The following is a 17,032-nucleotide window of genomic DNA, read 5'->3' on the forward strand; positions in this document are numbered from 1 at the left end:
CCCAAAGTGCTGGGATTACAGGCTTGAGCCACCGCGCCCGGCCGGCTATGAAATTTCTTTTTTTTTTTTTTTTTTGAGACGGAGTCTCGCTCTGTCGCCCAGGCTGGAGTGCAGTGGCCGGATCTCAGCTCACTGCAAGCTCCGCCTCCCGGGTTCACGCCATTCTCCTGCCTCAGCCTCCCGAGTAGCTGGGACTACAGGTGCCCGCCAGGTCGCCCGGCTAGTTTTTTGTATTTTTAGTAGAGACGGGGTTTCACCATGTTAGCCAGGATGGTCTCGATCTCCTGACCTCGTGATCCGCCCGTCTCGGCCTCCCAAAGTGCTGGGATTACAGGCTTGAGCCACCGCGCCCGGCCGGCTATGAAATTTCTTAAGCCAAGTAAACTTGTACCAGTGTCAGTAAAATGACTAAAGCTACAATGTGAAGATCGTGAATATTTGTCTGCATATACCAAAGGCTTAATACTTAAAATTGGAGGTAAACCACAATGAGACATCACCTCACTCGTTAGAGTGACTATTATCAGAAAGACAAAACCTAACAAGTGTTGAGGATGCGGAGAAAAGGGAACCTTTACAATTAAGGGAAATGTACATGAGTACAGCCATTATGGAAAACAAAATGAATGTTCCTCAAAAAATTAAACAGAATTGCTCTATGACCCAACAATTGCACTCCTTGGTATGTATTCAAAGGAAGTTAAATCCATATGTTGAAGAGTTATCTGCAATCCCATGTTTATTGCAGGACTATATGCAATAGCCATGATATAACTGACTTAAGTGTTCAAAGTGAATGAGTGGGTAAAGAAAATGTGATATATATACATAAAGGAATACTATTCAGCTATTAAAAAGAATGAAATCCTGTCATTTATAACACAAACGAACCTAGAGGATAATATATTAAGTGAAAATAAGCCAGATACAGAAAGACAAATGCCACATTTTCACTTATATGCCAAATCTAAAAACGTTGATTTATATGTAGTGAATAGAACAGTGGTTACTGGAGGTGGTAGTGGGAGGGATGAGGAGAAGGTGGTGAACAGGTAAAAAGTTACAATTAGAAAGGAGGGCCCCAGGCCAGGCGTGGTGGCTCAAGCCTGTAATCCCAGCATTTTGGGAGGCCGAGACGGGCGGATCACAAGTTCAGGAGATTGAGAACATCCTGGCTAACCCGGCGAAACCCCGTCTCTACTAAAAAATACAAAAAACTAGCTGGGCGAGGTGGTGGCCTGTGGTCCCAGCTACTTGGGAGGCTGAGGCAGGAGAATGGTGGGAACCTGGGAGGCGGAGCTTGCAGTGAGCCGAGATCTAGCCACTGCACTCCAGCCTGGGGGACAGAGCGAGACTCCGTCTCAAAAAAAAAAAAAAAAAAGAAAAGAAAAAAGAAAGGAGGGGCCCAGTGCAGTGACTTATACCTGTAATACCAGCACTTTGGGAGCCTGAGATGGATAGGACCGTTTGAGGCCAGGTGTTTAAGACTAGCCTCGGTGACATAGGGAGACCCCTATGTCAATTTTTTAAAAGATAAAAAATTAGCCAGGCCTGGTGATGCATACCTATAGTCCTAGCTACCTGGGAGGCTAAGGTGGGAGGACTGCTTAACCCCAGGTATTTGAGGTTGCAGTGAGCTATGAGCACGCCTGCCACTGCACTCCAGCCTGGGTGAGATCAAGTGCCTGTCTCAAAAAAAAAATAAAAAAGGAGTAAGATTTGGTATCCTATTGCACAGCAGAGTGACTACAGTCAACAGTAAGGTACTCTGGATCCAGGCACTGTGGCTCATGCCTGTAATCCCAGCATGTTGGGAGGCTGAGGCAGGAGGATCGCTTAATGCCAGCCAGGAGTCTGAGACCAGCCCATGCAACATAGTAAAACCCCAACTCTACAAACAAATAATAAAATTAGCTGGGTGCAATGGTGTACACCTGCAGTAACAGCTACTAAGGAGGCTGAGGTGAGAGGATTACATGAACGAGGGAGTTCGAAGCTGCAGTGAGCCATGAACACATTACTGCACTCTAGCTTGGGCAAAAGAGCAAGATTTTGTTTCAAAAAACAAAAAACAGATCAAGTATTGTGTACCTCAAAATAGCTAGAGGAGAGGATTTTAAATGTTCTCACCACAAAAACATGGTGTTTCAGGTGATGGATATACTAATCACCCTAATTTGATCATTATAATGTATACATGTATCGAAACATCACACTGTACCCCATAAATATGTACATTAGGCGTCAAAAATAAATTTTAAAATAGGAGGTGAAAACAACAGGATGCAATTATTTTCCAAAAGTGTTGTTTTTATTTATATAGAGTCCTAACCACTTCAGTGGCAGGAGGAGTGGGAGAGGTTCCTTTTTTAATCCAGGGACCTCCATAATGTTGGTTTGTTGTTACCAAACACACAGGTAAGTGGCATCACAGATCTGGTAAACTAACGACAATGTTTAGTCTCTCTCTGCTAGAGCAACAAGGTGAGCATCAATCTCTGCTTCTGTAAGAATCCTAGAAGGCAAAAGGGGGAAAAAAACCAACCATTTGAAAAAAAAATTTCAAACACACGTAAAAGTAGGATAGTATAATCAACTCCCATATACCTATTGACCTACTTCAACAATTATCAATTTATAAACCAATCTACACACACTTATCCTCCCTCAGATTATTTTGAAGGAATTCCCAGATATTATATCACCTTCACCTATACACAAAAATGTTTACTTATTTGACAACAGATTTAGAATTGTATCTTGAAAACAAAATTCTTTAGTTACAGCTAAGAAAGAAAATATTTCAACTGAATAATATAAAGCTAAACTATAAAGCATTTTATTTAGCTTCTATGTCAAAATGCATTTATTTTCATTTTTTAATTTTTTTTGAGACAGAGTCTTGCTCTGTCACGCAGGCTGGAGTGCAGTGGCGTGATCTCAGCTCACTGCAAGCTCCACCTCCCAGGTTCAGGTGATTCTTCTGCCTCAGCCTCCCAAGTAGCTGGGACTATAGGCACGTGCCACCACGCCCAGCTAATTTTTGTATTTTTAGTAGAGATGGGGTTTCATCATATTTGCCAGGCTGGTCTGGAACTCCTGACCCCGTGATCTGCCTGCCTCTGCCTCCCAAAGTGCTGGGATTACAGGCGTGAGCCACCGTGCCCGGCCATCAAAATACATTTATATGTAGTATAACTCAAATTTATGTCAGCTCAAAGATAAAAATTCGTGAAGAAATTTTAAACATATTAAAGTGTTCAGATTCAGTGAAAATAAAGTTGTAATTCTATGAATAGTCTACCAGCCAGAGAGTGCTCCATGTTGAACATATATTTTCTTTTTTTTTGAGATGGAGTCTGACCCTGTTGCCCAGGCTGGAGTACAGTGCCATACTCTTGGTTCACTGCAACCTCCACCTCCTGGGCTCAATCAATTCTCCTGCCTCAGCCTCCAAACTAGCTGGGATTACAGGCATCCACCACCACACCCGGCTAATTTTTGTATTTTTAGTAGAGACGGGGTTTCACCATGTTAGCCAGGCTGGTCTCAAACTCCTGACCTCAAGTGATCTGCCCACGATGGCCTCCCAAAGTGCTGGGATTACAGGCGTGAGCCACCATGTGCGGCCCTGAACATGTATTTTCTAAATGATGTTTGCCTTGAAAGGAATCAATTATTTGGCAACCTTGTTAATGTGACCTATTACTACTAGACTTTTAACAAGTAAAATTTGTCAAAAGGACATTTTTTTTTTTTTTTTTTTTTTTTTTTTTTTTTTTTTTTTTTTTTTTGAGACGGAGTCTCGCTGTGTCGCCCAGGCTGGAGTGCAGTGGCCGGATCTCAGCTCACTGCAAGCTCTGCCTCCCAGGTTCACGCCATTCTCCTGCCTCAGCCTCCCGAGTAGCTGGGACTACAGGCGCCCGCCACCACGCCCGGCTAGTTTTTTTTTTTGTATTTTTTAGTAGAGACGGGGTTTCACCGTGTTAGCCAGGATGGTCTCGATCTCCTGACCTCGTGATCCGCCCGTCTCGGCCTCCCAAAGTGCTGGGATTACAGGCTTGAGCCACCGCGCCCGGCCAAAAGGACATTTTTTAGTGCAACTGAAGGCAATATTAAGTAGTTTAAATAGTTGTTGATGCTTATGCTATGTATTGTAATTATTTACATATATTTACTATCACAGAACTTATAAATGATACAAAGTTTTTTGAAGACAAGGTTTTTGGTTCCTTACCAATTTTAAAAATAACAGATACAAATACAAGTTTAAAGGTGGCAGGAAGGTCTCCAAACAGAAAAGAAAACAAGAACTAATTGTAGGTTCCTTAGAGAGATTTTAAAATCATTACTGCTGAAATTTTTATTGCTTAAAAAAAAAAAAAAAAAGGCACCTTTTTCGAAAGCAACTTGCTCTCCACCCCTACCCCAATCCAAGTTATGACTTCTTCCTATAGGGAAAAAAAAGCTAGGATAGATTCGGTTCTGGTGGTGTTGTGGCTGTTATTGTTTTTTTTTTTTAAACAGATGGGGTCTCACTATGTTACCCAAGCTAGAGTGCAGTGGCTATTCACAGGCACTATCATTGTGCACTACAGCTTTGAACTCCAAGGCTCAAGCCATCCTCTTGCCTCAGCCTCCTGAGGAGCTGAGACTACGGATGCATGCTACATCACCCAGCTCCTGTCTTTTTTTTTTTTTTAAAGTCCTATGAATTCTTCTAAATCTGTCATGTTTATTTGACTTATCTGTGGGCAACCAAAAGAACAAATTAGGAAAAAAACAAAAAACAAAAAGAAAAACACCACGAAAAACCTCTTCAAGGTCTAGTTAAGCTTAGTTTACCACTCCCGTACCCCACACCACAACCATGACCATGTGTCTTTATGGCTGTGATCTAACAGTAGATACACCTCATAGTTAAAATGCCTCCCAGTAGTTCCTTGCATCTGTGGATTTAACTGCAGTGTTTTCATTAGTTAAATATAACAGCATCCTGGTCCATGGTATATCAACTGACTCACAGGGTTGCTGGGAGGATTAAATGAGCTGATTATGTGAAGCACTCAGTATGGATTTGAATCATGGAAGCTATAAGGCTGATGTGTGGGAGTTAGTCACTTAGTGAGTAAGAACACACACACCCATATCCAGCATCTGCAAGTCAAATAGCTGTATTCAAAATGTGGGCTTTCCAAAGATCTCCAGATAAGGGTCTGACATATACCAGTAGCTCATATTGCTCCTAAAAGTTCTACTTAAATAACCACTAAATAACCAAAGTTCTATCTGAAAAACTTGCAAACTACTACTTTGGGAATTGAATTTGTATTGGCCTTAACCTAAAAAAAAGAAAACACTATGCTAACTTTTTTCCTTACATAAGGAAGGTAGGAAGGTAACTTTATGTTATCTCTGGTGTTAAGATATAAAACCACTCTGAAATAAGGAGAAAAGCTTTCATATCTGACTCTTAAAGAGAATACAGTAAGTTTTAAAACAGATCTCAGGTGCTGGGGAAAGAAAAAAAAAACTATAATGATAGTTACAGAAAAAAGATTTCCCCCACAAATTATAGGACACATGGACTCACATGCCTCCACCTTTCTAGTCTGCATTTGGCCCACAATATCACTCACCTGAATTTAGGATTTTCAACTGTCACTACTCCAACTTCTATTTCTGAAGGTTTGAAATCAATTGATAGAACAGTAGACAGGCATGTAATTGCAGTCTGAAAAAGAGTACGTAATGTTAAAATGTTGTATTTTTTAGAGATTCCAAGGTTTTCTCATTCCTAGTTTATTCAAATCAGGAGTCAATCAGGAGCTCCGTGTTTTAATGAGGTAGTTCAATGTTACTAACAGACTGCTTAACCCTAATGCATGGCCTCCCAATGATGAGAAACTTGTCTCTACCAAGTCAAATAATAAAGGGGTCCATTAATTAAACAGGATGATTTATACAAAAGTTTATTGGCTTCATGACCCAGGCACTATGCTTCACTTAGCACTTGGGGTGAAATGGGAAAAGGATAAAGATGAATTATACTCCCTGTACCTTCAAGGAATTTACAGTAAAAACAATTTAAGAATGTTTTAAGTGTTTTTGTTGTTGATTTTTTTTGTTTTGCTTTTTTTCTTTGAGACAGGGTCTCACTCTGTCGCCCAGTCTGTAGTGCAGTGGCGCCAGCTTGGCTCGCTTCATCCTCAGGCTTGTGGGTTCAAGCAAGTCTCCTGCCTCAGTCTCCTGAGTAGCTGGAATTACAGGCGCCTGCCACCATGCCCGGCTAATTTTTCTAATTTTTCTATTTTCAGTAGAGACGGGGTTTTACCATGTTGGCCAGGGTGGTCTCAAACTCCTGACCTCAGGTGATCTGTCTGCCTCTCAAAGTACTGGGATTACAGGTGTGAGCCACCATGCTTGGCCTTAAGTGTTTTTATACCTGATGTGGTTATTTATATAATTAATTAAGAATTGCAATTTTAAAAACCTTCAAGAAACATTTAGACAGGGCCCAGTACTTCCTGAACACGAACTAGCTTTTTATCTCCTTTAAGCATACTTTGAAACCAAACGTAAAAGCATTAGATTGTAATTTTTATTTGGTCATTTATCAGAAGCATGTTGTTAGCATGTTCAGAATGGTTTTAATTCCAGACTTAAACACTCCAAATCTACTAAAATTTTTGTTTTTAATTTCCTGGCAGTAAATAGGACTGGCCACCTGGACTCAAGCACTCCTCCAGCTTCAGCATCCCAAGTAGCTGGGACTACACGTGTATGCCACCATGCCCAGCTGGTTCCTATTTTTATTTATATTTTCCTACTATATGTGTCTTCTTGAAAGCCACCTCAAATACATTATGAAATAATGAATTGAGTGAATAAAAGTAACCCAAATTTGTCTATGTCAGCTGTATGATATCAATTTCATTATTAAGTTGACAAACTTGAATCCTAGAATATAGTTCAGGAATAGCTTTTTATAGAAATTATACAAAGATCCTCACTGTTCTATATAACATAAAAAAAAGTCAGCTCCTTTTAGTTGACTTACTTCCACTGTCTGTTCAAATGTCCAATCAAATTTCTTCTTCACTTTTTTTTCAAGGAAGCTGGTTGACTCAGTTTGTTTAACTCCTGCTGCAGTGGCTTTAAACCCACAGTAGTAACCTGCAGGATCACACTTATATACCTGAGGGCCTTGCTCTTCATCTATACCAATTAAAATCATACCTAAAAAGAGAAAAGACCCTAGTTAAATATGTTTTAGTTTTATTCAATGACATCTCCTCTTTCTTGGTGGTGTCACATAGCTGCCGCTAATCATTACTTTAGCCATCAATTTTAGGGTATGTATTTTCCTTTAAGAAAACTGAAAAACAAAATACAGGTTATCACCACAGGTAAATTAGGTAACAGATAAATTCCCACTTCACAAAAGGATTTATCACAGATTAAAAAAACAGTTTGAATAATTACAAATATAATTCAAAAATAGTTTTTCCAATCCTTGCTGTTATCCAAGCATGTTTATTTGAACCCTAATCCTTCAAGATGTTGCCAGGTCAAAGAAACCTCAAAAACACTTTTTTTTTTTTTTTTAAGAGACGAGATCTCGCTGTTGCCCAGGCTGGTCTCGAACTCCTGGGTTCAAGTGATCCTCCTGCCTCGGCCTCCCAAAGTGCTGGGATTACAAGTGTGCACCACGATGCCGGGCCCAGAAACACTTTTGTATACCTTTTCTGGAATAATAGCATATTAAATGTTCTGAAATATTTTGTTGCAGACTGACCTATTTCACTTTAACTCAGTAGTTCCTCAGTTTGTTTGACCAAGAAATACCCTTTTTTAAATTTTTATTTTTTTTAAGAAATACTTATTAAGGTTCCAGGGAACAGTGTATGGGACACACTTTGGCAATGCTGGTGCAAACTGAAATACACTTACAGGTTACCTGCTCACCTTTACACTGCTCATCTTCATTACTGTTGGTATATACTCCTCTAGTAAGTCACACAAACCAAGCTCTAAATTCTATACATGTAACTTTGTTACTACAATTCTAATGTCACCACATTATAGGCATACAATTAAAATAAACACCATCATTAAATTTCTTTCTACTCAGTGTAGGTAACAAAGTACTTAAGGTTTAACTGCTTTCTTATATTTGATATATACAAAATACAAGGGCAACACAAAAAGGTACCCACTTACTGCTTGGGGAAACAACAAATACTTCTTTCCTTCAAGGTCTTGCAAGATGAATAGGATTTAAGTAATTTTTTTTTTTTTTTTTTTTTTTGAGATGGACTCTCGCTTTGTCACCCAGGCTGGAGTACAGTGGCGCAATCTCGGTTCACTGCAAGCTCCACCTCCTGGGTTCACGCCATTCTCCTGCCTCAGCCTACCGAGTAGCTGGGACTACAGGCGCCCGCCACCACGCCCAGCTAATTTTTTGTATTTTTAGTACAGACGGGGTTTCACCATGTTAGCTAGGATGGTCTCGATCTCCTGTCCTTGTGATCCACCCACTGTGGCCTCCCAAAGTGCTGGGATTACAGGCTTGAGCCACCACGCCCAGCTGGATTTAAGTAATTTTTAAGTGAGAAGCCAAGAGGGTCAGATGCTAAACAGAAATCATTACACTGACTGCTTTAATGCTCATAAATGAAAGACACAATGTCAGAAACAAACATGCATTGAATTTTTCAGGCTAATTTATTACATTACATCTAAAAATCAGTAAATCTCATCCCTCTCCCAATACAATTTTACTTGTTTTCAAAAATAGAAATTTATTCTAAAAATGTGAATCACAGACCTGTGTGTGACCCTAATTCTTTAGGGTGGTCAAAAGAAACAGCTACATTGTTAAGATGCCCGATGGAGGTATTTCTATGGAATTAGTAATCTGGAATTGCAGTAGAATCTCATTACAACATCCTAATAAAATTAGGACTTGCATCTTTCAAATCACATACTCCAAATGGAACGATTTTGATAAAAAGTCTAACAGCATCTAAAGCTTAAAGATAATGCCTGACATACTGTTGTGAAACCTATCCTTTAGTTCTGATTTGTTAAAAAGATTTTCCCACTCTATTTTCCAAACCACATGTTCAGAACTCAAGTGTTATTTAAATAACTCTGTATACATGTTCTGTAGAAAGTTACAATTCATCAATTATTTGGGAGACTTCTTAGCATACTTACAACAACCAAGAGGCCTCATTTCAGCATTCTGTGTGTAGACCTGAGAAATATCGGCAATTCTTTTACACAGCATGTCCACAGGAATCTCATAGCCATACTTGTATTTCCAGTTAGCTGCCTCATAGCGTGCCCTCTGTACCTGGGATCTGCTGTCAGCTTATAGCATAAAAAACAAAGGTTTATCTGGTTAGAAGGAAAGAACAAACCTGAAAGCCAGGCAATTTAGCCAGGCAATTTTCCCACCATATAGATATATATGAGTTAAAGAGAAAGGGTCCACTATGGCTTTTTGTCCCCCAATGAATACTAAATAACTCATCAACAAGTATACAAAAAAAATTTAAAAACATTAAGCTCTCTACACAGTACTGCCCTTTTATACTGAGCCTTTCATTAGCAGTCAAAATAGTTTCTACAAGTATCCAGTAAGAATAAGCATTAAAGAGGCAGGGTATGGTGACTCAACACTTTGGGAGGCCAAGATAGGCGGGAAAATTTGAGGCCAGGAGTTCGAGACCAGCCTGGCCAACATGGCGAAATCCTGTCTCTACTAAAAATACAAAAATTAGCTGGGCGTGGTGGTGCATACCTGTAGTCCCAGCTACCCGGGAGGTTGAGGCATGAGAATTGCTTGAACCCAGGAGGAAGAGGCAGCCTGGGTGACAAAGTGAGACTGTCTCCAAAAACAAACAAATAAACAACAAAAGTATTAAGGAGAATAATCTTTCTTAATCTTTGTTTTTAGGCTTAAATTAGTAAATTAGTTTTTCATTTATTTTTTAGAGATGGGGTCTTGGACTGGCACCCAGTGAGCCATCATAGCTCACTGCAGCCTCCTACCTCAGCCTCCTGAGTAGCTAGGACTACAGGGATGTGCCACCATACCAGCTAATTTTTCTTTTTTCTTCTTCAGATGGAGTCTTGCTCTGTTGCCCAGGCTGCAGTACAGTGTCATGATCTTGGCTCACTGCAACCTCTACCTTCCAGGTTCAAGCAATTCTCTTGCCTCAGCCTCCCGAGTAGTTATGATTACAGGCACCTGCCACCATAGCTGGTTAAGTTTTTTGGTATTTTTATTTTTATTTTTTGAGACAGAGTCTCACTCTGTTGCCCAGGCTGGAGTGCAGCGGTGCAATGTCAGCTCACTGCAACCTCTGCCTCCTGAGTTCAAGCAATTCTCCTGCCTCACCCTCTGGAATAGCTGGGATTACAGGTGTGCGCCACCATGCCCAGCTAATTTTTGTATTTTTAGTAGAGATGGAGTTTCACCATGTTGGCCAGGCTGGTCTCAAACTCCTGACCTCAAATGATCTGCCTGCCTCGGCCTCCCAAAGTGCTGGGATTACAGGTGTGAGCCACCATGCCTGGCCTTTTCCTGTATTTTTAGTAGAGACGGAGTTTCACCATGTTGGCCAGGCTGATCTCGAATTCCTGACCTCAAGTGATTCACCTGCCTCAGCCTCCCAAAGTGCTGGGACTACAAGTGTGAGCCACTGTGCCCAGCCACCAGCTAATTTCTACATTTGTTATAGAGATGGAGTCTCACCATGTTGCCCAGGCTGGTTTTGAACTCCTGGTCTTAAACAATCCTCTCACCTTGGCCTCCCAAAGTGCTGGGATTACAACTGTCAGCCACTGTGCCCAATCTAAAATAATTTTCATAATAATTCTCACTCACTTCTAACCGGTGCCATTATAACCAGGTTTGAGATATACTGACGTAGGTCCCCTTAAACTACTAACAATAGCTGAAATAAGATAAAATCATCTATGAAAGGGGTCTCAGCCCAGTTTCTCTGACAGTAGCATAAACATTTAATTATACTATATGTATAATTTCAAAAAAGCTCACAATACTCTTAAAATATTGATACTAGTCTTGAAGACTGCAAATCCACTCATGGCACCTGAAAATCAGGCAATCAGAATAAGTTTAAAATTAATACAAAACTCAAAATAGTTTGAAGAAAATAACAAAAGGCTTGTATATCTACACATGTCTAGCTAATTACCTGTCATTCCGGTCATCACACAACCAATGCTTTCAGTTATCTTGAATAAGTGAGTCACTGTGCTGGAATCCAATAATTTGTCCTAATAAGCAAAATAAACAAAGATAATTTTAAAAAACATGTACAGGTTTCTGTGTAGTTATAATAAAAAAAAATTATGTTTTTTTAATTTGCCCTGCTTCTTGGAGAAAACAATACTATGGAACCATAAAAATAAGCTGTAAAATAAATGTCTTCTGACCATTTTATAGTTAAAATCAATTTTAAAAAAAGGGTTTCGAGGGGCTCTATTTTCCTTTTCTAGATGATACTTTCCCTGTGGACAAACAATAGCTTAATAAAAATGTCTCAAGGTCCCCAAAGACAAAAGACTTAAATCCCATTATGCTTACAATCACACCACAAAGTTTAATATGCTAATTCTGTCCACACAGCTGAACTGTATATAGATGTTCAATAGACACTTCTTGGATGACAGGAAAGCAGAGTTAAAGCAAGAATCATGTTAATATTTGCTGTTTTTTTATGTTAATATTTGTATATAAAAATACACTTTTCGGCCGGGCGCAGTGGCTCAAGCCTGTAATCCCAGCACTTTGGGAGGCCAAGACGGGCGGATCACGAGGTCAGGAGTTCGAGACCATCCTGGCTAACATGGTGAAACCCCCGTCTCTACTAAAAAATACAAAAATCTAGCCGGGCGAGGTGGCTGGCGCCTGTAGTCCCAGCTACTTGGGAGGCTGAGGCAGGAGAATGGCGTAAACCCGGGAGGCGGAGCTTGCAGTGAGCTGAGATCCAGCCACTGCACTCCAGCCCGGGCGACAGAGCGAGACTCCATCTCAAAAAAAAAAAAAAAAACACTTTTCTACAAACCCATGAAAAATTCTTTTTGTTTTTTTGAGATGGAGTTGCGCTCTTGTTGCCCAGGCTGGAGTACAATGGTGTGATCTCAGCTCACCATAACCTCTATCTCCCAGGTTCAAGCGATTCTCCTGCCTTGGCCTCCCAAGTAGCTGGGATTACAGGCATGTGCCACCACGCCTGGCTAATTTTGTATTTTTAGTAGAGATGGGTTTTCTCCATGCTGGTCAGGCTGGTCTTGAACTCCCGACCTCAGGTGATCTGCCCACCTCAGCCTCCCAAAATGCTGGGATTACAGGCGTGAGCCACTGCACTTGGCCAAAAAATTCTTGTATTCTGTAATTAACTATTTGGGCAGTATTACTTACAGGTACTTTCTTCTGTGTGACAATTACTGCACAGTCTTTCCCTCTGACAGCTACTGATGTAAGGCCACCCTGGTTAATAGCCTTAAAAGCATATTCTGGAAAACAGAACAGTTTTTTTTTAAGTTGGAATAAATTATTGTAGATTCTTGCAATGAAATAATAAATAGTCATTAAAAACAATGACAAAGAGCTACACGAACACGGAAGGCTCATATAGGATTCCAAGATGTGCAAAATCAAAATAATAATAATGACCATAAGTCACAGTTAAACCAACTCCATTTCTTCCATTTTCATTTTACTGAAATTATTTTCATTAGGCTGATGCATCCAATTTCCAATAAAGTTTTTTTTTTTTTTTGAAACAGAGTCTTGCTCTGTCACCCAGGCTGGAGTGCAGTGGTGCGATCTCGGCTCACTGCAACCTCTGCCTGCCAGGTTAACGCTAGTCTCCTGCCTCAGTCTCCCAAGTAGCTGGGATTACAGGTATGTGCCACCACACCTGGCTAATTTTTGTATTTTTAGTAGAGACGGGATTTCGCCATGTTGGCCAGGCTAGTCTTGAATTCCTGACCTCAGGTGATCCGCCTGCCTTGGCCTCCCAAAGTGCAGGGATTACAGGTGCTCCCCACCCCAATCATACTGCATACTGATCATAAAGATCATACTGCATCTTTATCAATGATGTTTTGTCATTTCAAAAGTTTTTTTTGTGGCCACTATTTCTAAGTCTGGTTTTCCCAGGTCAAATTTAGCTGCTCTAAATTTTTTCCAGACTTAATACTTCTGTGAACTTTTGGTCAGTAACTAATTTGACCACATGCAGTTTTAATTGCTGTTTGATTATTCTGCATTGATTTTTGTCTACCAAGTTGAATATTTCTGGATCATGCTTTTTGCAATTTTCGTGTTACCTACAACATATGACTCTATCTTTTTTTTTTTTTTTGAGATGGAGTCTCACTGTCACCCAGGCTGGAGTGTAGTGGCATGATCTCAACTTACTACAACCTCTGCCTCCCAGGTTCAAGCGATTCTCCTGCCTCAGCCTCCCAACTAGCTGGGATTACAGGTGTGCACCACCATGCCCAGCTAAGTTTTTGTATTTTTAGTAAAGTGGGGTTTCACCCCATTGGCCAGGCTGGTGCCGAACTCCTGACCTCAGGTGATCTGCCTGCCTCGGCCTCCCAAAGTGTTAGGATTACAAGCGTGAGCCACCACGCCAGGCCAACATATGACTCTATCTGTAACAGACTTCAGCTTATGCACTTCTAGCTGCTGTCACTCTATTCTATTGGTTAAAACACTAGGATCAAAATAATAGCTTACAAAAAATCTACTTTGGTACCATGTAGTATAACTGATAATGGTTGTCTTTGGACAGTATGATTACAGATGAGACTACCAATTTATATGCTATATATTTCTGCAAATTTTTTTTTTTTTCTTTTAGAGACAGAGTCTCGCTCTATCACCCAGACTGGAGTGCAGTGGCATGATCTCAGCTCACTGCAACCTCTGCCTCCCGGGCTCAAGTGATTCTCCTGCCTCAGCCTCCTGAGTAGCTGGGATTATAGGTGCCCGCCACAATATCCAGCTAGTTTTTGTATTTTCAGTAGAGATAGCGTTTCACCATGTTGGCTAGGCTGGTCTCAAACTCCCGACCTCAGGTGATCCGCCTGCCTCAGCCTCCTAAAGTGCTGGGATTACAGGTGTGAGCCACTGTACCCAGCCCAAATTTTTCTTTTTTAAAAAAGTTTTAGTAGAAATTAGGTCTCACTATGTTGCCCAGGCTGGTCTTGAACTCCTGAGCTCAAGTGATCCTCCCCTATCAGCATTCCAAAGTGCTGAGATTACAGGCGTGAGCCACCAGGCCACTCTCTGCAATGTTTAAATTTAATAATAGACACATATTTTGGTGGGTTTTGAGATAGGGTCTTGCTCTGTTGCCTAGGCTGGAGCACCAGGGCATGATCATAGCTCACTGCAGCCTCGACTTCCTGGGCCCAAGCGATCCTCCAGCCTCACCCTCCTGTGTAGCTGGGACCACAGGTGTATACCACCACATCCAGCTAATTTTCAAATTTTTTTCTGTAGAGATGGAGTCTTCCCATGTTGCCCAGGCTGGTCTCAAACTCCTGGACTCAAGCGATTCTCCTACCTCAGACTCCCAAAGTGATGGGATTACAGGGATGAGCCACTATGCCTGGCCTGCTTATTTTTAGTTAAAAATAGATATGGGGTCTTGCTATGTCGTCCAGGCTGGTCTCAAACTCTTTGGCTCAAGTGATCCTCCCACCTTAGGATTACAGGCATGAGTCACTGTGCCTGGCCTGGGTACATATTTTGTAATCAGGGGAAAAGCAACAAAAATCAATACATGTTCATGGCAGAAAATATGAAAACACAGAAGATAACTTTTAGATAATTATTCATAATCTCAATCATTATTTACATTTTCACATGTAACAGATTATTTCAAAATTCTGTCTTCGAGTGTTACTCTGGGCACTGAGTCTGAGCCCTGGCCTCATCTGTTCAAAAAGTCACAGGTGATGAGGACCAGCTGCGAAAGCTACTGCCTATCACGCTAAAGAATCTCCTTTAATAGAAACTGTAATAAATCATCAAATATTTCTAAATGGCTAAATATTTAAGAGATGACAAAAGAATAGAGCAAAAATGATTATAGAAAAATCGCCTTAAGGAAATCCTTGGTTGGGTGCAGTGGTTCATGCCTATAATCCTAGCAATTTGGGAAGCCAAGGCAGGAGAACCACTTGAGCCCAGGAGCCTGAGGCCAGCTTGGGCAACATGGCAAGACCCTGTTTCTACAAAAAAATGTTAGCCAGGCATGGTGGTGCGCCTATGGTCCCAGTTCCTTGGGAGGCCGAGGCAGAAGGATCACTTGAGCCCAGGAGGTCAAGGGTGCAGTGAGCTGTGCTCACACCACTACACTCCAGCCTGGGCAACAGAGCAAGACCCTGTTTCAGGAAAAAAAAAAAAAAAAAAAAAGAAAGAAAAGAAATCTTCAAATATGGCTTGGATTTAACTGGTTTTATCATTATTATCATTATGGAGCAAGAGACAGCATCTTGCTCTGTCACCCAGGCTGAGTGCAATGGCACAATCATAGCTCACCACAGCCTCAAACTTCTGATTCAGACCCTCCCATGTTAGTCTCCCGAGCAGCTGGGACTACAGGTGGGTATCACCATGCCTAACTAATTTAAAAAAAATTTTTAGGGATGGGGTCTCACTACATTGCCCAGGCTGGTCTCAAACTCTTGGTCTCAAATGAGCCTCCCGCCTTGGCTTCTGGAGTAGCTGGGATTACAGCAGGTATGAGCCACAACCCCAATTTAATTGGTTAATTATAATAGCAAAATTTTACCATCCCATTACACTACAAATACTTTTTTTTTTTTGAGATGGAGTCTTACTCTGTCGCCCAGGCTGGAGTACAGAGGTGCGATCTTGGCTTACTGCAACCTCTGCCTCCTGGGTTGGAGCAATTCTCCTGCCTCAGCCTCCCAAGTAGCTGGGATTACAGGTGTGCACCACCACGCCTGGCTAATCTTTGTATTTTCAGAGATGGGGTTTCGCCATGCCAGCCAGGCTGGTCTTGAACTCCTTACCTCAGGTGATCCACCCACCTCGGCCTCCCAGATGCTGGGATTACAGGTGTGAGCCACTGCATTCAGCCTATGCTACAAATAACTTCTAAAAAAAAGCTGGTGCCTCCCTATCTGTGGGGATTGGTTCTAGGACCTCCCATGGATACCAAAATCCACAGAAACTCGTCTCTGATATAAAATGGCACAGTATTTGCACATCGCCTATGTATATCCTCCTGTATACTTGAAATTATCCCTAACTTGGCCAGGCATGGTGGCTGACACCTGTAATCCCAGCACTTAGGGAGGCAGAGAGAGGTGGATCACCTGAAGTCAGGAGTTTAATACCAACCTGGCCCAAATGGTGAAACCCTGTCTCTATTAAAAACACAAAAATTAGCCGGGCATGGGGGCAGATGCCTGTAATCCCAGCTACTCAGGACGCTGAGGCAGGAAAATCGCTTGAACCTGGGAGGCGGAGGTTGTAGTGAGCTGAGATTGCACCACTACACTCCAGCCTGGGCGACAGAGCAAGACTCCATCTAAAAAAAAAAAGAAAGAAAGAAATTATCTCTAGCTTACACTACACAAGCTAATACAATGAGTGAGACTCCATCTAAAAAAAAAAGAAAGAAAGAAAGAAATTATCTCTAGCTTACACTACACTAGCTAATACAATGCAAATGCTAAATAGTTGTTATACTACATTGTTTAGCGAATAGTGACAAGAAAAAAATCTGTATGTGTTCAGTACAGGAGCAATTTTTTCCCTTAATATTTATGATCAGCTGGTTGAATCCATGGATGAGGAACCCATAAATATGGAGGGCGAGCTGTACAACTTTCACATTGCTTCTTGGTTCTGATCCTGATTATGGCTAATAAAGCTTCTATCAGATCAGCCCTCCACAAATAAAAACTAACTCTAAACAAAACAACAACTACCTAAAGA

At 41.2% G+C, this 17,032-nt stretch overlaps 1 protein-coding gene across 3 annotated transcripts in view; it reads right to left on the bottom strand.

Annotated features, from left to right (window-relative positions):
• Nucleotides 1–2,289: 2,289 nt before the first annotated feature.
• Nucleotides 2,290–17,032, bottom strand: part of PSMA6 (proteasome 20S subunit alpha 6) — a 28,153-nt gene continuing 13,410 nt past the window's right edge. The window contains exons 2-7 of one of the 3 annotated variants that reach the window (XM_010385545.2): nt 12,464–12,558; nt 11,235–11,316; nt 9,223–9,378; nt 7,061–7,239; nt 5,640–5,734; nt 2,290–2,515 (exon numbers count right to left, since the gene is read on the bottom strand). In XM_010385545.2, the coding sequence (XP_010383847.1) occupies nt 2,458–2,515; nt 5,640–5,734; nt 7,061–7,239; nt 9,223–9,378; nt 11,235–11,316; nt 12,464–12,558 (665 nt within the window). In that variant the 3' untranslated portion in view covers nt 2,290–2,457. Of the gene's footprint in view, nt 2,516–4,415; nt 4,452–5,639; nt 5,735–7,060; nt 7,240–9,222; nt 9,379–11,234; nt 11,317–12,463; nt 12,559–17,032 lie in introns of those variants that run through there. The other 2 variants (XM_030931186.1, XM_030931187.1) reach the window with 2 other exon arrangements.

This window comes from Rhinopithecus roxellana, chromosome 5 (genome assembly GCF_007565055.1).
Source record: "Rhinopithecus roxellana isolate Shanxi Qingling chromosome 5, ASM756505v1, whole genome shotgun sequence".
NCBI lineage: Eukaryota > Metazoa > Chordata > Mammalia > Primates > Cercopithecidae > Rhinopithecus > Rhinopithecus roxellana.